Genomic DNA, 15,804 nt, shown 5'->3' with positions numbered 1-15,804 from the left:
CCTTACCTGGCTGTGAATATGTGAAGGCAGGTGACAGTGGTGTTGTCAGCAGCAAAGATGATGTCGGTGCTTCTGAGACAAACCTCCTGCAGTGTAAACGCAAAGGCCACCAGGTAGGCACACACCGTCAGACCAAACTTCAACAGGAAGCAGCCAAGGAAGTAGTTCTGGGTCTGGTCAAAGATGACAACAGCATGAGAGAGTCTGACAAGCCAATCTTCTTTTTTTTTTTGGTGATATAATGTTAAGAAGCTTCTCCTGATAGTGGGTAGGTTGTGAGACCAGGTGCAGTTGTGTAAACTGTTGTATTTAAGCACTGTTAGATTGGTTGACCTTAACATTATAAAAATACAGTATGAGATAGAAATGTACAACAGATGTGTGGATTCTATATGTAGAACAGATGTGTGGATTCTATATGTATATATGATGTGGAAAATAAAGAGTATTCAAATGAACAGATAATTTGTTGTCCATTGTGTTTATCATAATCGTTACTGCGATTAGGAAAGTGTTATTCCAGTATCTGTTTGCATTATAATAAACAGGTTAATAGTATATAGTAAGCTTTAGCAGTAATAGAACAATAGCAAGGCTTTTTAGATAAGACTCGATTTGAAAACTTTGAGAGGCAGGATCACACCTTTCTTGGAATGGCATCGAGGTTTTTCCCTGTGGCCACAGCCATTACTGAACAGTCTGGAGGTTTCCCCAAAAGTGATACACTGTCAACACAACACCATAGTTATCATAACATTGTCTGCAAAACAGTTTGAAATGACACCAAGTTTATTCTTTAAAGTGTGTGTGTGTGTGTGTGTGTGTGTGTGTGTGTGTGTGTGTAGCTTCTTTAAATCCCTTAGCAGCTCCCAGGCAGCTGGGAGGACAGTGCGGCTGGGTGACTGTCCGCAACAAGAAGCATAGTCCTAAACTGAAGCCCGCGGTTCACCACCAACCACTTCAAGTTCCTTATAAATGCTCCCCGCTCAGTGACACTCCCGCTGAGGAAAAAACTCTGATCATTGGCGACTTTATTTTGAGGAACGTGAAGTTAGCAAAAACCAGCTACCACAGTCAAATGTATCCCTGGGGCCAGAGCAGGGGGCGATGAATCCTATTTAAAACTGCTGGCGAAGGATAAACACAGATATGGTAAAATTATTATTCACGTCGGCAGTAATCACTAGTGATGACATGTATAGGTGGTGTCCAGATAACAGCGTAAGCTTCATAGATAACTGGTGCACCTTCTGGAGAAAACCTGGTCTGATGCGGAGAGACGGCATTCATCCCACTTTGGATGGTGCAGCTCTCATTTCTAGAAACCTGACTTTTTTTTTTAAATGAATCAACACCTCCCACTTATAAAAATACTCATATTCCTCGGACCACAGGCCGAGGAGGGGTAGCAGCAATTTACCAGTCAGACTTATTAATGAACCCCCGACCCCAAAATAGCTTAAACTCATTTGAAAGCCTAGCACTTAGCCTCATACACCCAAGCTGGAAATGTCAAAAACCAGTTCTGTGAATTTTTATCTGAATTTTCAGACTTTTTATCGGAGTTAGAACTTAGTAAACATAAAGCCATTATAGTGGGTGATTTCAACATTAATGTAGATATTGCAAATGACAGTCTTAATTCAGCTGTTATTTCACTCATAGACTCAATTGGTTTTATTCAACATGGGAATAAACCCACTCACTGTTTTAATCACACCCTTGTCCTCGTTCTGACATACGGCATGTGTGTGTGTGTGTGTGTGTGTGTGCGTGTGTGTACCTCAGAAGTGGGCAGCTGAAGCAGGACAGCCAGAGAATGTCAGTGGTGTTCATTGGTGGAGGAAGCTGAGCCAGACAGGCTAGGAACTACAGACAAACACCACATACACAACATCTGTTCATCAAATATCATCTGCCCAAATAACTGTTAATAATAAAAAAACTGAAATTCTGAAAGTTGGAAAGGTTTGGAAAATATGTTTGCTCTAATTTTCTGAATGATTTCTTTTTTATTTGATTCAATTTGTGGAATAACACCACACAAATATATTAGAGTGTAAACATCCATGTGTGCTGGGTTTGTGTAAGCATTCTCTTTCACCTGGATGATGACCAGACTGAGCTGGCACTGCAGCAGGAAAAGGAAGCATTTGCGGATGCCGTAGGTCGTGTGTCGTGCCTGGAACAGATTCACCCAAAGGAAAATTCAAGAATAAATGAAACGTCTCTCTTTGACTCACTTATGCTGGGGTCAAAGTATATAGATAGATAGATATTTTAAATAGATATTTTAGTCTGTTATAATGGTCACTGTGTCGGATAAGGAGATTATAGTCAGAGTCATAAATTCTTGCAGTGAGCCATGTAAGACTATACGTTGCTCCTCGACCGTCTTTTATAATATGAACGACATCACTGGAAAGGAGGCGCTCAAGACAAACTTGCAGGGACAAGAATGTAAACAAACAAGCCGTCCAAGGGGGTATACAGTATATGATTATGGCAGTCTTGTGCTTGGAAACACCTAAATCCATTTCCTCTGTTTTACAGTTCCGCCTTGCGACACCAACAAAATAATTTATCTTCCACGTTTACATTTGCGCGTATAGCTTCATCCCTTTCCGCTGAGTCTGTGGTTCAGCTGTGCACCAATCTCAAACATGCACAACAGCTCAAACATGCTAGTCTTTCTATTCGGACATCATGAGTCATGCAAGACGCGGCATCGGTTGACGTCCATTATGCAATGAGATCAAACGATCGATTGTCACCCCCAATACCCACTTATCGTTTCCAAAACGCCCCGAGCACCCTATGTCCTCCTGGTCGGGCTGTCACTGAGCTGATATCTTGTAGTCCAAGCCCGGCATCAGTGTATGAGGACACGTGTGTGTGTGTGTGTGTGTGTGTGTGTGTGTGTGTGTGTCTAACCTGCTCTATGAGCTTGATCATGCTAACGCTCTCCCCTTGGTGGAAGGTAACGGAGCAGCCCAGACTGTTGAGCTGTCCAGAGAGCCTCAGAGGAGTCAGACCTTCGGCGTCCCCATTAAAGCCTCCTCCAGTTGCGTAGCCAAATGTCTCCCACGAACACTGAGACGGGTACAAGGGGTCCAGAGCAATGCTGTGGAGGCAGGAGGGTGAAAAGTCACACATGAGCCAATCTGGACTAAACTGCAAATGTGAAGCGGTTTGTTACATTACAAATTCTGGTACAAAATCAACACAGTCCATGTTAGTTGCCTATGGCAAGCCCTTGAAGGATAAGTTCACCCAAATTGCAAGACAGAAATTTTTTCATTTACCTCTAATAATAACAGTATAATGGAAGTGAACACAATTTAATTTCTCCTGAAATATGACACAAGACACATTATATAAAGTAGAGGCCAAATGATAAATCTGATAAAATCAGACGATATGAGCGTTTATGTTTGCCGATATGTACTGACTTGAAAACTATCATTTACAGAATAAACAATGCAGTGCTATATATTTGGTTGGATTTGTGTTTTATTTATTTTTAGTTTTTTACAATAAGTTTTTCCTTAAACTGTAAAATATATAGCCTTCATTACATTTCTTTGTTCAGAAGGGTTTGATAGCGACATCTCAAGAATCATTGCTAATTATTTTTTTAATATACATATTGGCCGATATATTGGTATCGGATTTGTTTTTTACTTGTATTAGGATTGTGGCAGAAATCTCAGAGACAAGTGAGAATCTAAAATCTTTCGCATGGCAAGATAGCGATAGAGGTATTTATTTATTTTTTTGTATTTATTTATATATGTATATATATATAAAACTTGTGTGAGTGTATTGCAACATTTCATCTGTATTCCACAAAATGTAAGGAATGCAGGAGTTATGACTTAAATATGACTTCTGTCTTAAAAACTTTGTGGTTCTAATTGTTAACAAAATGAAAATCAACTTTTTTCATTAGAAACCAACACTGGTCAAGTCCTAGTCACATCAATTCCTAAACTTTACAAATGGGAGGGATGTTACTTTATTAATGTGGGTATACCTGAGGTCACTCTGTAGGAACAGGCAGCTGTTGCGGAAATTGGCGGAGCTCCCCAGACAACACGTAACCTCCCTGTTTTCCTGCATGATCTTCATCATCTCACACATGGCTGTGAAGAAAACACTGTAAGTGTTTACATCACTCTGAATCGAACACTGAGGGGATCTAGGACACAGACACTGACACAGGTCATCAGTTCTTTCCTTGAATTAATTGTGAAATCTCAAACTTAATATGTAAAATACCTTGACTCAGACAAGACAAGGTATGTTGTGATTTCAAATCAAATTGAATTATTAACACTAAAGTCAGAGACATATTTCTATTTCTGGTTTGCGTCTTAACCTTGTGTAATAACGCTTGTAAAACCCCAACCCTGTTATGCACAATCAAGTTAAACAATTTTTCGTTTTTTAAGGACAACCTGGACTATCAGAATATGTGTGCTGTAGTGACATCAGGTGGATTTATAAATACTTCTATGACCATGAAGACAAAATAAAAAATACAGCAAAAAAAAGTTTTTTGGCTACCATGGGAACAAAATAAACAATCTAGCCTATTCTAAAACTATTCACATTTCCAGAGTTTATCCAAAACATTAGTTGTACCATGCTTCAAATCAGTAAGTGTCTGCTTAAATTACATCATATAAAGATAGATGATGACATGATGGCTCTCAAAAGCAAAGCCAAAAAATCTGGATTGCCCTCAGGTGGCTGGTGGCAGTATAGGTCATTAACCACACCCTCTCGATCTTAACAAATGGGACATGGTTATTAGTTATAAAATGTATGTATAACTAATAAGGCTGATGTGTGAAAATGGATGTACAACTAATGACATACATGTATTTCAATTCTATCCTAATGCTTGTAGGAGAATCTAAACATAAATTATTACATTTGCGTATCGGGTGCAGATGAGGACATTGGGGTAAGGGTTCACACCAGACTGACACACAAGCACATAAAGAATACTCACTCTCAGGGGTGCAGTCAGTGAAGAGTGGCACCAAAAGAGGCACATTATCAATGTTCTTCAAATGAGGTCGGACCTGGTGGATACCACGAGGTAGCTTGGCCTGACAAAGAGCAGGGATTTTTTTTTAAAACGCGAAGAGTAATAATAACCAGAAACTAGAATCACCACCTGCAGTTGGTCGCCTCTGGAGTTTACATCCATCATCTGCCTAAACTGTGTGTGACGAAATATCCTACAGCAGACAGAGAACTAAACCTGATGTATCTTACGTGAACACATGATACTGTATATCTTTATTTTCTTGATGGCAATTCTTCTGCCTGAGCCCACTGCTCTTCCCGGAGGTTTTGGCCGACTATACCTAAGAACTATTTACCTGAGCCGTTTTCATGTTTGAAAAAAAAAAAAAAAAAGAAAGAAAAAATCAAGTGTGTATTCAAAGGTTTCATGGACAACAGATGCTGATACTTCCTTTGTGAGCAGTAGCTTCATTGGTTTGAATAAATGTATTGTTACCCTGTTGCAGTCCTCCAGGAAACTGGGCACGTCACTGTCTGTGGGCTGGAAACTGGCCAGGTCAGAGTGGGCTTCCTCCTCTGGCAGCAACGGACCCTCTGCTTCATCCCGAGAATCTGTGTCACACAAATAATGTGAGTTGTCCGAAGTTAAAACTCCATTGAACAGACATTGGGCGGCTGTGGCTCAGGACGTCGTTCGTCCACCAACCCCGAAAGTTGGCGGTTCGATCCCAGCTTCCGCCAGTCCACATGCCGTTGCGTCCTTTGGCAAGACACTTAACCCTAACTTGCCTCTGACTGCTCTTCCGACAGTGTATGAATGTGTATGATTTTGACAGAAAAAGGTGTGGTAAATAGCAGCGCTGTATGAATGTGTGTGAATGGGTGAATGTGACTTTCCTGTAAAGTACTTTGAGTGGTCTATATGACTAGAAAAGCGCTATATAAAAACAGTCTATTTACCATTTACATTATACATCTCAGAACATGCTTTCTCAGGTTTCCTTTTGGTTTTGCTTCCCCTTTAGAAGATGGATTTGAGGAGCATGAGCTGGAAAAACCTATGTGAACATTTGATTAGGGAGTCACATTAAATCCAAATGAAGACAGTCATAGATGGACAATTTTTCTGTGGCAAGAGGGACCTCTCTGGTGACATTTGATTTTATGTGGAAGAAGAAGTCTTCAGATTCTTTTTTTTTTTAAATGCAGTTTGTCTTCTTTCCACTAGAGCAGTAAGTAAGACTTATTAATTAACTTGAAGTTCTTTGTTCAAATTGAGATTTTGACTGTTTTTGCACAGTAGCCAGGCTGCAGGCATTGAGTTAGCCATGATGCTAACGCTGCCGCTAGTTAACACTAGGACCCAGAAAACAAAGTAGGAGCTTAAGTACTACCCCCCCATCCCCCGATATGTTTACAGTACATGTCACTAACCCTGTTTGTGTTTTCTATCTCTCCTAGTGCATCTCTGACCCCAGAGCTGCAGGACCCAAACCCGTCATTATTATTGCTATTATTAATATTAATATTAATATCATCACTAATAATAACAACAACATAATTGTATTTTTTAATCATAAGTATCAGTCTGGTAGAGATTACAGCGGCGGTTGTACAACTGTCCTCTCTTTCTCTTCTCTCCTACTGTCTCGCCTCCCACCCTCTTTCTGCCCACCTCTCCTCTCTTCCTCCTCTCTCTCCTCACCCCAACCGGTCGAGACAGATGACCGCCCACAACTGAGTCTGGTTCTGTCAGAGATTTCTTCCTGTTAAAAGGGAGTTTTTTCTCTCCACCGTCACCAAGTGCTTTGCTCATTGTGGGATTTGTTGGGTTTTCCCTGTAATATTGTAATATTGACCTCACTATGTAAAGTGCCTTGAGACAATGTATGTTGTGACATGGCGCTATACAAATAAAATTGAATTGAATTGAAGTAAACAAACGTTTTTGTTGTCCTGCGTAATTTCAAAAGTGGTGTTGACAACTTCCTCATGGGCTCTGAGGAAAAGTTCCTGCGTCCTAACCAGCGTCTTGCTCCTGCAGCGTCTTTACAACAGTGGCCAAACACTAATACCACCCGGAACCACTAGGGGCGCCAAAGCTGTCTGTTGCCTCTGTGGCAAGTGCACAGTACGGGGGAAATTTCATTGGTTTGTGACATCTTAAAATGATAAGTGTGTATGTGAAATTAAAGGGTATGTACATATCATGGTATTTTACCACACTCTAACCTACAGAGGCCTATGGTAACAATGCACTGATAAAAGCAGCAGAGTTAAGCATTTAAGCATCAAAGACTAAAAATAGAGAAGTTGACAATCCATACTGATGGCCAAGTCCAACCTGAAGACAGTGGAAAATTCATGACGTGTGCCCCGGCAGTAAAATGAATAAAACCCGTATTAGTGTGTTCAAACACAGGCTTGATACCTTGGTTCAGGTCGTCGCGCAGAGAGCCATGACCGGGGCTGGACGGAGCTCCGTTGCAGGGACTGTCTCCGTTTGGAGTCAGAGAAATGTGGCAGTTCCAGCCGGTCTCTAAACCCATCTTCTCAGCAAACACCTGCACAGACACAGAAGCTACCACGTGAACACATACTCTCATGTACAGAACACATGCAGACACCTCTCCAATGTCTGCTGCTGAAGGAGTGTTCAAGATAACTGAACAGGGAGTATATAAAGTGTGGGTGCAGTGTATACACCTCACCCCTCTGATGCCAATTAATTTCTCCTTCTCATTTTACCACTGGAATCATTTGTCGTAATAAAAATGGAGGCCGCAACAAGACATACATTTTTGCACTACATTGTTCAGAGTCAGTTTCTCACTGAAATCATCTTGTTTTAAAGCAGTGATGTATATTATTGTTAAGGGATGGGATGACAGTATTTCTATCGTAGTTCTAGTTTATATAGTAGTGAGTATTTGAATACTGACCATCCCAGTGGACTAGAGACAGACGGACTAAATAGACGAAGATATTAAGAGTATCATACCTTAATCATTTTGGCCAATGTGAACTAGTACTATCAAATGTTTACATGAGCTGTGTGTGTGCTCACCTTGCTGCGGAGCTCGTCATCCATAGAAAAGTAAACAAAGCGGATGCAAGCCGTGACCAGGGCATCAATAAGCCGGACTGTGTCCAGCCTGGCCTGGAACTGAGACGACACCATTCCCATGAATATCTGGCCGCTCAGGGCCTGAACACAGTCCTCACGCTCCACACCCTCGCCTATGCCCTCTGCAGACGTGATCAGGTGAGATGAGAACAAAAGAGAGAGAAAAATTGAGAGACGTTGTATGGTTACTTTAACCATTCCTCCCTCTGTCACTAACTCACCATCTGAGCTCCAGCTGTTCCTGTAGGAGTTGTGTTTGATGGGGGTGGTGGAGGGTAGTTCCACTCCAGAGAAGAGGCAGGGGCCGGGAGCCAGCTCTACACATTTCCCATTTAGTTGGCTTGACAATGACACTTGCATGGGTTTGTAGGCAAAGGCTGAGCAGTAACCTGACAAACAGGCACGTTGGTAGAAGTCCAGAACCTTCTTTCTGTAACACAGAGTTTTAAACATGATACAGTTATACAACTCAGCTGGCAGTGTATTCAGTACTGTAGTACCATTTACAACAGCTCAACAAGAACTCTACTTCATGAAGGTTATAATACTGCTGCTGTGTTCGTTTCAGAAAGGTGCTGTCTCAGCTATATCGGAACTCTGGAGGATGTGAGAACTGGTGGGTAGTATAACGGCTAATCCAGTACAATGTATGTTTGTTTTTAATTTACCGCTAAAACGCAGCATGATTGCGTTTTCGTAGCCATGGCTCGGTCATTATGGAATGCTCTTCCCATTGACATGAAATCTGCGAACTCTGTCGATGAGTTCAAAAAGAAGCTAAAAACGAATTTCTTCAAACTGGACTTTGTATAGTATTTTATTGTTTGTTTCCTCTATATGTGTCTGTCTATATGCTTATTATCTGGTTCAATCGTTGTTTCATTTTAACAATCTGTTGTTTTGCAAAGCACTTTGTGACTTGCTCTGTGATAGGTGCTATATTAAATAAACATTACTTATTTACTTACTTAAATAGCTGTAGCAACAACTGTAACATAACCTAAACCTATTGATTGTCGCTAGGAGTGCAGTGCTGTGCAGACTGCATTGAGAGGGGACCTCCATTAACTTTCCTGCTGGCAATTATAACTTTTTAGCACAATAATTATTTCCCCAGACTGTAGTCCCTTTAACAGGGTACAACAGCAATGTAAACGTAACAATTTTTGATACAATTTTGTGCGTCTAATTAAATGACACCACAGAACAGCATGCTGGGTATAGCTCACTAGCTAGTCAGGTAGCATTGAAATGTGTGGGTCAAGATGAAGCCCGGTAAATTTGATGTGGACAAAGGAGCAGATCAAGTAATTCCTATATCTTATTCTGTAAAATTGTAAAATAGGGAGTTTCTTGACTGTCTCACAGATTTACCATGGAATAATTCATGGATCTAGAAAAAAAAAATCAGGCATATGATTAGAGGGAGTGATATCTATGAGCATGATTGAATTTAAGGGGACTGTTGAAGTTTTGTTTTTAGGACGTTGCCCTATACACAATAATTGTAATAATTATTTAGCTTTTAATGTTCAGTTTAAAAAATATTTTACATGATAGCATGAAGGCGGGACCTATCACAGGCATGTTGTATGTATGACACAATGTCAACCCCTCGAGAGAAGATCAAATACTGCACCTGTCTGAACCTGATAAAGGGTAGATATCAGTTCCATCCCAGAAGTCAGTGCAGGACTCCAAGATAAGGTCCGCCGAGCCATGTGACAGCATCTGGACATTGTCTACAACAGAGATGTCAGGGGTGAATGACATTAGCATTAGTCGTCAAAATGAAAAAAGCTCCTTTCCATAAAAACACAGAGCAGTAGAAGGACGTAGAATGAAGTGTGAATGAACTCACTGGAGGAGGCGTCTCGTACGAACAGAGAGATGAGGTGTGACATGGGAGGCTGGCGTTTGATGAAATAATGGAGGTGGCGGGAGGTGAACTCTTTGGTTTTCTCTCCAGATGGCAGCTGGTACAGAGCCAGGTGGTTCTCCTGCTTGAACAGCTCCCTTGCACCGGGAGTGAATCCTGACACACCAACACACACAAGACAAAAGGAAAAAAGACAAGGGGAATGAGTTGCTGTATAATAGGCTTTTGATAAAGAGTGGTGACATATAATGCCAAGTTTTTGTTGTTATTATTGAAAAACTTGTATTACAGTAACGCTCCTTTACTCTTAACACAGGTGTTTGCCTTTCTCTAGACCTGTGTGCCTGTGTTTGACCCATAGTGGACCATTTCCAGGTCACTGCCTGAAACAACAACATTTCACATCAGAGCCATATTCTGGTAAGGAGAATAGTCTCAACTGTTTAATCTCTGCCGTGTGCCCTCTGACTTTCTACTGCTCAAAGTTATAGAAAACTACAGAAACGTACAACAATACCCATCTAAAATGTGCGTGATTTCTGCAAGCTGCGGAGGCTTATGCTGCTTGGAGATTAATTTGAGCTGAGGAAATTAAAAGTGGGAGGATGTTGGTAACTGTAAATATGTGGGAGAAGAAAAAGTGAGGATATTGTACTAAAATTGGGGCATTTGTAATTATAGCCACTGCTCGTTAAGCGTTAACCATCAATAATCTACTCCAGCACCTACCATGGCCCCTCTCCTCCCCATCTACCCTGACCCCCTTACCCCTCCTCCCCACTGCCGCCTCTCCCAGTTTGACCTGGTTACCCCCCCCCCCCCGAAATCTCCAAACTCATCAGCTCTTCCAAATTGACTACCTGCTCCCTTGACCCCCTCCCCACTCCCCTGCTAAAGTCCTGCCTCCCCGTCCTCTGCCCCTACCTCACTAACCTCTTCAACTCCTCACTGTCCCACGGAACTTTCCCCTCTGCCTTTAAAACTGCCGCTGTCACCCCCATTTTAAAGAAACCTGGTCTTGATCCTTCCTCCCTCAATAACTATCGCCCAATCTCCAACCTCCCCTTCCTTTCTAAAACCCTGGAATGCATTGTTGCCACTCAACTCCAATCCCATCACCACGCCAATAAACTTTTCGAACCCCTCCAATCTGGTTTTCGCCTCCTTCACAGCACAGAAACTGCCTTACTGAAAGTCCTCAATGATCTCCTCACCTCTGCTGATTCCGGTTCCCTCAACATCCTTATCCTTCTCGACCTGCGTGCCCCCCTCGATACCGTGAGCCATGACATCCTGCTCCCCAGACTCAGAGACTTTGGTAACGAAGGTACTGCACTCAGCTGGCTCCAGTCATACCTCACTAACAGATCACATTTCAACACTCTCCACAATCACACCTCTGCTTCATCCACAGTCACACGAGGCGTCCCCCAAGGCTCCGTACTCGGCCCCCTCCTCTTCATCACCTACATCCTCCCCCTCGGTCAGATACTCCGCCACTTCAACCTGGACTTCCACTGCTATGCCGACAACACTCAGATCTACCTCAGCACCAAATCCCCCCACAACCCCCGCCTCTCCCACATCGACTCCTGCCTGTCAGCAATTAAGACCTGGATGCAACACAACTTCCTGAAACTCAACAGCGACAAAACAGAATTCCTCCTCATCGGCTCCAAATCCACACTCGGCAAAATCAATAACCCCACACATACCATCGACGGCACAACTGTCTCCCCATCTCCCCAGGCCCACAACCTTGGCGTAATTTTCGACTCCACCCTCTCCCTTGAACCCCATATCCGCCACATAGTCAAAACCTCCTTCTTTCACCTCCGTAACATCGCCAAGATCAGACCTACACTCACTCCTCTTTGGCATCAGCCCCAGCTCCATCAAAAGGCTCCAACTGGTCCAGAACACAGCCGCCTGTCTCATCACCCACACCAAATCCTGGCACCACATCACCCCAGTCCTAAAACAACTCCACTGGCTCCCTGTCTACCACCGAATTACCTTCAAGGTCCTGGTCCTCACCTTCAAAGCCCTCCACCATCTTGCTCCCCAATACCTCACTGATCTCCTCTCCCCTTACCAACCCACACGGTCCCTCCGATCCACCTCTGCCGGTCTCCTCTCCACCCCCAAAACCAAAGTTCGCAGCTTTGGGCATAGAGCTTTCTCCAGGGCTGCTCCAAGGCTGAGGAACTCCCTCCACCAAGAGATCTGTGACTCCGACTCCCTCACAACCTTTCAGTCACATCTTAAAACCCACCTCTTCTCCTCTGCATACCCCTAGCCCTCCCACTACACTTTCTTATTTTCAGATTTTTTTCTTTTCTTGTTTTGTTTGAGCGCTTTGGGCACTTTATAAATCCAATATATTATTATTATTATTATTATTATTTTTATTAATAATAATAAAATATCCTATTTAGAATGAATTAGTGTCTGTGACAGTTTTCCAATCGATATGAGCATTTCAGATTTTACAGAATAATAATGTGTTTTTTTTAATATATTTTGGTTGCATTTCTTTTTTCTTGTTCTTTTCTATCTATTTATAATTATTAAATTATTGTTAAACTGAAAAATATCGAGTCTCAATTACATTTCTTTATCATAAGGGTTTCATAACAACATGTGGGGGAATCATTGCAAAAGTTTTTCTATATACATATATATATATTTCTTTATAAACGTCGAAAAAAATTGACTCCCTAATATTGGTATCGGTATCTTTTATTTAGAAACAGCAACACGTTTGTGACAGTCAACAGTCACCAGACTCATCCAACAGTTAACTGTGAGACCTGTGGAGATGAATACCCACTCAGCTGTTGCCGATGTCCCAGGATTATTTTCCAACTGTTTAACTTTTAGTATTAATAGGTCAATATTGTTGTTAACGATTAAAAAAGTTAATGATGAACATCCCTACTTGCAGTTTGGCCAGGTGCAATACTCCCACTTCAGTACATCAATCCAACAGAGCAACAACTTGTGGCCTTAATCTATCCTTTAAAACTATGTGAGGAGTAAAGTTTCTCATAGTGTAAATGTTGTTTTTCTCATTGTTTGCAGATATTTAATGCATGCAAGTAAAATGTGATGTATAATTCATGCTGAGTGGGATGACAGACAGATCAGCTTTTACATAGAAAAAAAAAATATCTATTCAGTTTTTCAAAACCCAAAGTACAGGCCAAACCAGTTCATGTTTTGAAAGATTTCTCCAAATCAAGCAAAATTAATTCCAAGCTCACCTATGAGCCTGGAGAGTTCACAGAGCCCCCAGGGTACGTAGACGGGCAGCACCGTGCCGTTGCTCTCCTGCAGGGCCAGGTTCGACAGGTGGTCAGAGAAGCGGCAGAGCTGCTGGGTGACGCTGACATTACAGAGGTTCAGCATAATGTTGAGGCCCAGCGGCTTGAGGGAGGGCAGGTGGCACTGCCAGGAGAGATCGTCGAACTGGATGCTGGCTGGGTTCTGCTGGTCCTGCGACAGACTCAGCATCTCCAGGTGGTAGTCACACACAAAGTCGTCCGCCTCCGCCTCTGGGCAGCCCTGAAAGTTCTGGATGCAAATGGAATTCAAATGAAAAGACGAACAACATTGCAATAATAAAAGTCATATCAATTCATTAAATCTATAACATTGTTCATATGTTCACAACTACTTGTACAATTCAGGTCCTTTTTTTTTTTTTTTTTTAACCTGAGCCTGGTCGTCCTCCCCTCCCTCAGTGTCATGGCTGAAGCTCACATTGGATCCAGAGTGGTGTTTGGTGCGACCGGCAGTGGGCTGAACTGAATGCCGTAGCCGGGGTGTGTCAGATGAGCAGATAGTGTCATGTGAGGTCTCGCTCTGGTCAGGCCCCTCCCCCAGCTGGGTGGAGGACTCGGGGAGACAGAGCAGGGCCTGCACCTCCCCGGCCTGTACAGCAATCACAAGAGGTCAGGAGTGGATACGACAATGTGCACACAGGTGATTAATTCTACTTGCATTTCTCGGACTAGAAGTAGCAATCTCTACAGTCAGGCTGCTGCTGGAAACTGTCTGTTAAATCACACACACCTCATCCCTGTCATCATCTGTCTCCACTCGGCAGTAGGAGTTGACAGAGAGGTCGTCTCTGAGATCGTCCTGGCTGTTGTGAGGCGGTTCAACCCGTCCACTGAAGAACAGCACAGTCTCTGGACTGGGGTTGGGCCATGACAGGATACCCTGTTTGTCCACACAACACAGCACCTACACATACACATACACAGAAGCCATTTTAAAACCATAATGTCCACTCGCGCAAGGGCATAATGAGATTTTCTTGGTTCTATGATGTAGATGTTGCCTTAAGATACACCAATCAATGGAATGACTCAACAGAAGAAAACCCAATGACAAAACAACGTAAGCATGGGATGATCCTCACCAGGTAACAAAGTGTATTTTTGTATGATTTGTAGTTGAGTTATGGATGTTCACATTGTAGCTGCTAAACTGTTTTCCACCACAAGGTGGCCACAATGCACTTCAACTGTGATTTTCCCTCATATGTTACAATGTTTTTAAGATGTTTGTACATTACATCAATTAAGTCTATTTTTATGAAGCACTGCATGTCATTTATTTTTGTGACGCATATACAAATAGAATTTTTTATTCTGATTTTTTTTTTTTTACAACAAATAGAATATTCCAGTTTGATTCTCTGAACAACATCAGGAGGAGAATAGCAAGTGTTAATAACATCAAATCTACTAACAACCAACAATTCACAAACACTTTTACTTCTCCTCCGAGGAGAAGCCGTCATTAAAATGGCACACATCACTTACCTAAAGTGTCTGGGTTGTAAAAGCTAATGTCGGCTCAAGCAAATAAACTAGAGAGCTGTCCAACTACAAGCTGTATCATCATTTTTACATTGTCAAACTTACTATAACTTGCCAGCAGATGTCCAAATAATCAGAAAAATAACAATTATGTAGCTGTCATCAATATGTATTGCAGCATTTCTGTTTTTTAGGCTAATATCTGAAAATTTGATGAATACTAAGTATCTTACAAATGTGAAATGTATGAATTGGTAAATTTTTTTAGACAGCTAGTTACAATTCATTTACATTGAGGCTCATTTTACCCTGAAAAATTGGCTTCATAAAAAAACAAACCCTGGCAGGTCTTAAAAAAAGAGAATTCCATCACGTTATTTCTTTATGGGGACTGTACAAGCTTATTTTGCCAGATAAACTATCACAATGAATCTTAAGTTGTGATATACTCACAGTGACGGATCCCAAAATGTGTAAAAGGTTGGAGGTATAGCAGAGTGTCTGAGACTCTCCTTTTAGGACGCCAACCAGGTGTCTCCACACACAACGCAGCATCTCCTGTGTGAATGCGCACACACACAAAAAAACACACATACACATGTATGTTAGTGGGCGGCTTTCCACCACACACTAAAAACAGGACAGGTATGTCGATAAATTAACAACAATTAGCAATATAACAGTCACAAATTAAGTGAGTAACGTCATTAGGATGGGCATTGAAAAACTAGCTGTAAGTTACAAGGAAGAAGCTACTAGCTCTACGACAGAAGAGTCTTGAAATCAACTTTGTGATTGGGCAACATTATAAAGAAAGAAGAGGGACAAAGTTCTATATAACAGTGCTAGTGGCACAAGGCGAGGATGTGAAGCCTAGCACAAGCTGCAGCATTTTGTGAGAGATTCAAAACATATCCATGCAGACT

The 15,804-nt window shown here is 41.9% G+C and overlaps 1 protein-coding gene across 4 annotated transcripts in view; it reads right to left on the bottom strand.

Annotated features, from left to right (window-relative positions):
• Positions 1-15,804, bottom strand: part of tmem94 (transmembrane protein 94) — a 41,828-nt gene that overhangs the window by 7,221 nt on the left and 18,803 nt on the right. For 3 of the 4 annotated variants that reach the window (XM_035611940.2, XM_035611941.2, XM_035611943.2), the window contains 17 exons: positions 15,332-15,436; positions 14,124-14,297; positions 13,764-13,982; positions 13,313-13,622; positions 10,029-10,202; positions 9,807-9,909; positions 8,389-8,597; positions 8,108-8,289; positions 7,472-7,604; positions 5,537-5,652; positions 5,021-5,120; positions 4,037-4,145; positions 2,935-3,124; positions 2,105-2,182; positions 1,784-1,869; positions 644-725; positions 7-173 (listed from right to left, as the gene is read on the bottom strand). In XM_035611940.2, coding sequence (XP_035467833.1) covers positions 7-173; positions 644-725; positions 1,784-1,869; positions 2,105-2,182; positions 2,935-3,124; positions 4,037-4,145; positions 5,021-5,120; positions 5,537-5,652; positions 7,472-7,604; positions 8,108-8,289; positions 8,389-8,597; positions 9,807-9,909; positions 10,029-10,202; positions 13,313-13,622; positions 13,764-13,982; positions 14,124-14,297; positions 15,332-15,436 — 2,537 coding nt within the window. The remainder of the gene's footprint in view (positions 1-6; positions 174-643; positions 726-1,783; positions 1,870-2,104; positions 2,183-2,934; positions 3,125-4,036; positions 4,146-5,020; positions 5,121-5,536; positions 5,653-7,471; positions 7,605-8,107; positions 8,290-8,388; positions 8,598-9,806; positions 9,910-10,028; positions 10,203-13,312; positions 13,623-13,763; positions 13,983-14,123; positions 14,298-15,331; positions 15,437-15,804) is intronic. The other variant, XM_035611942.2, reaches the window with a different exon arrangement.

This window comes from Scophthalmus maximus, chromosome 16, assembly GCF_022379125.1.
Source record: "Scophthalmus maximus strain ysfricsl-2021 chromosome 16, ASM2237912v1, whole genome shotgun sequence".
NCBI classification, from domain to species: Eukaryota; Metazoa; Chordata; class Actinopteri; order Pleuronectiformes; family Scophthalmidae; genus Scophthalmus; species Scophthalmus maximus.
The sequence above is the reverse complement of the archived record's forward strand: the minus strand, read 5'-3'. Positions and strand labels throughout refer to the sequence as shown.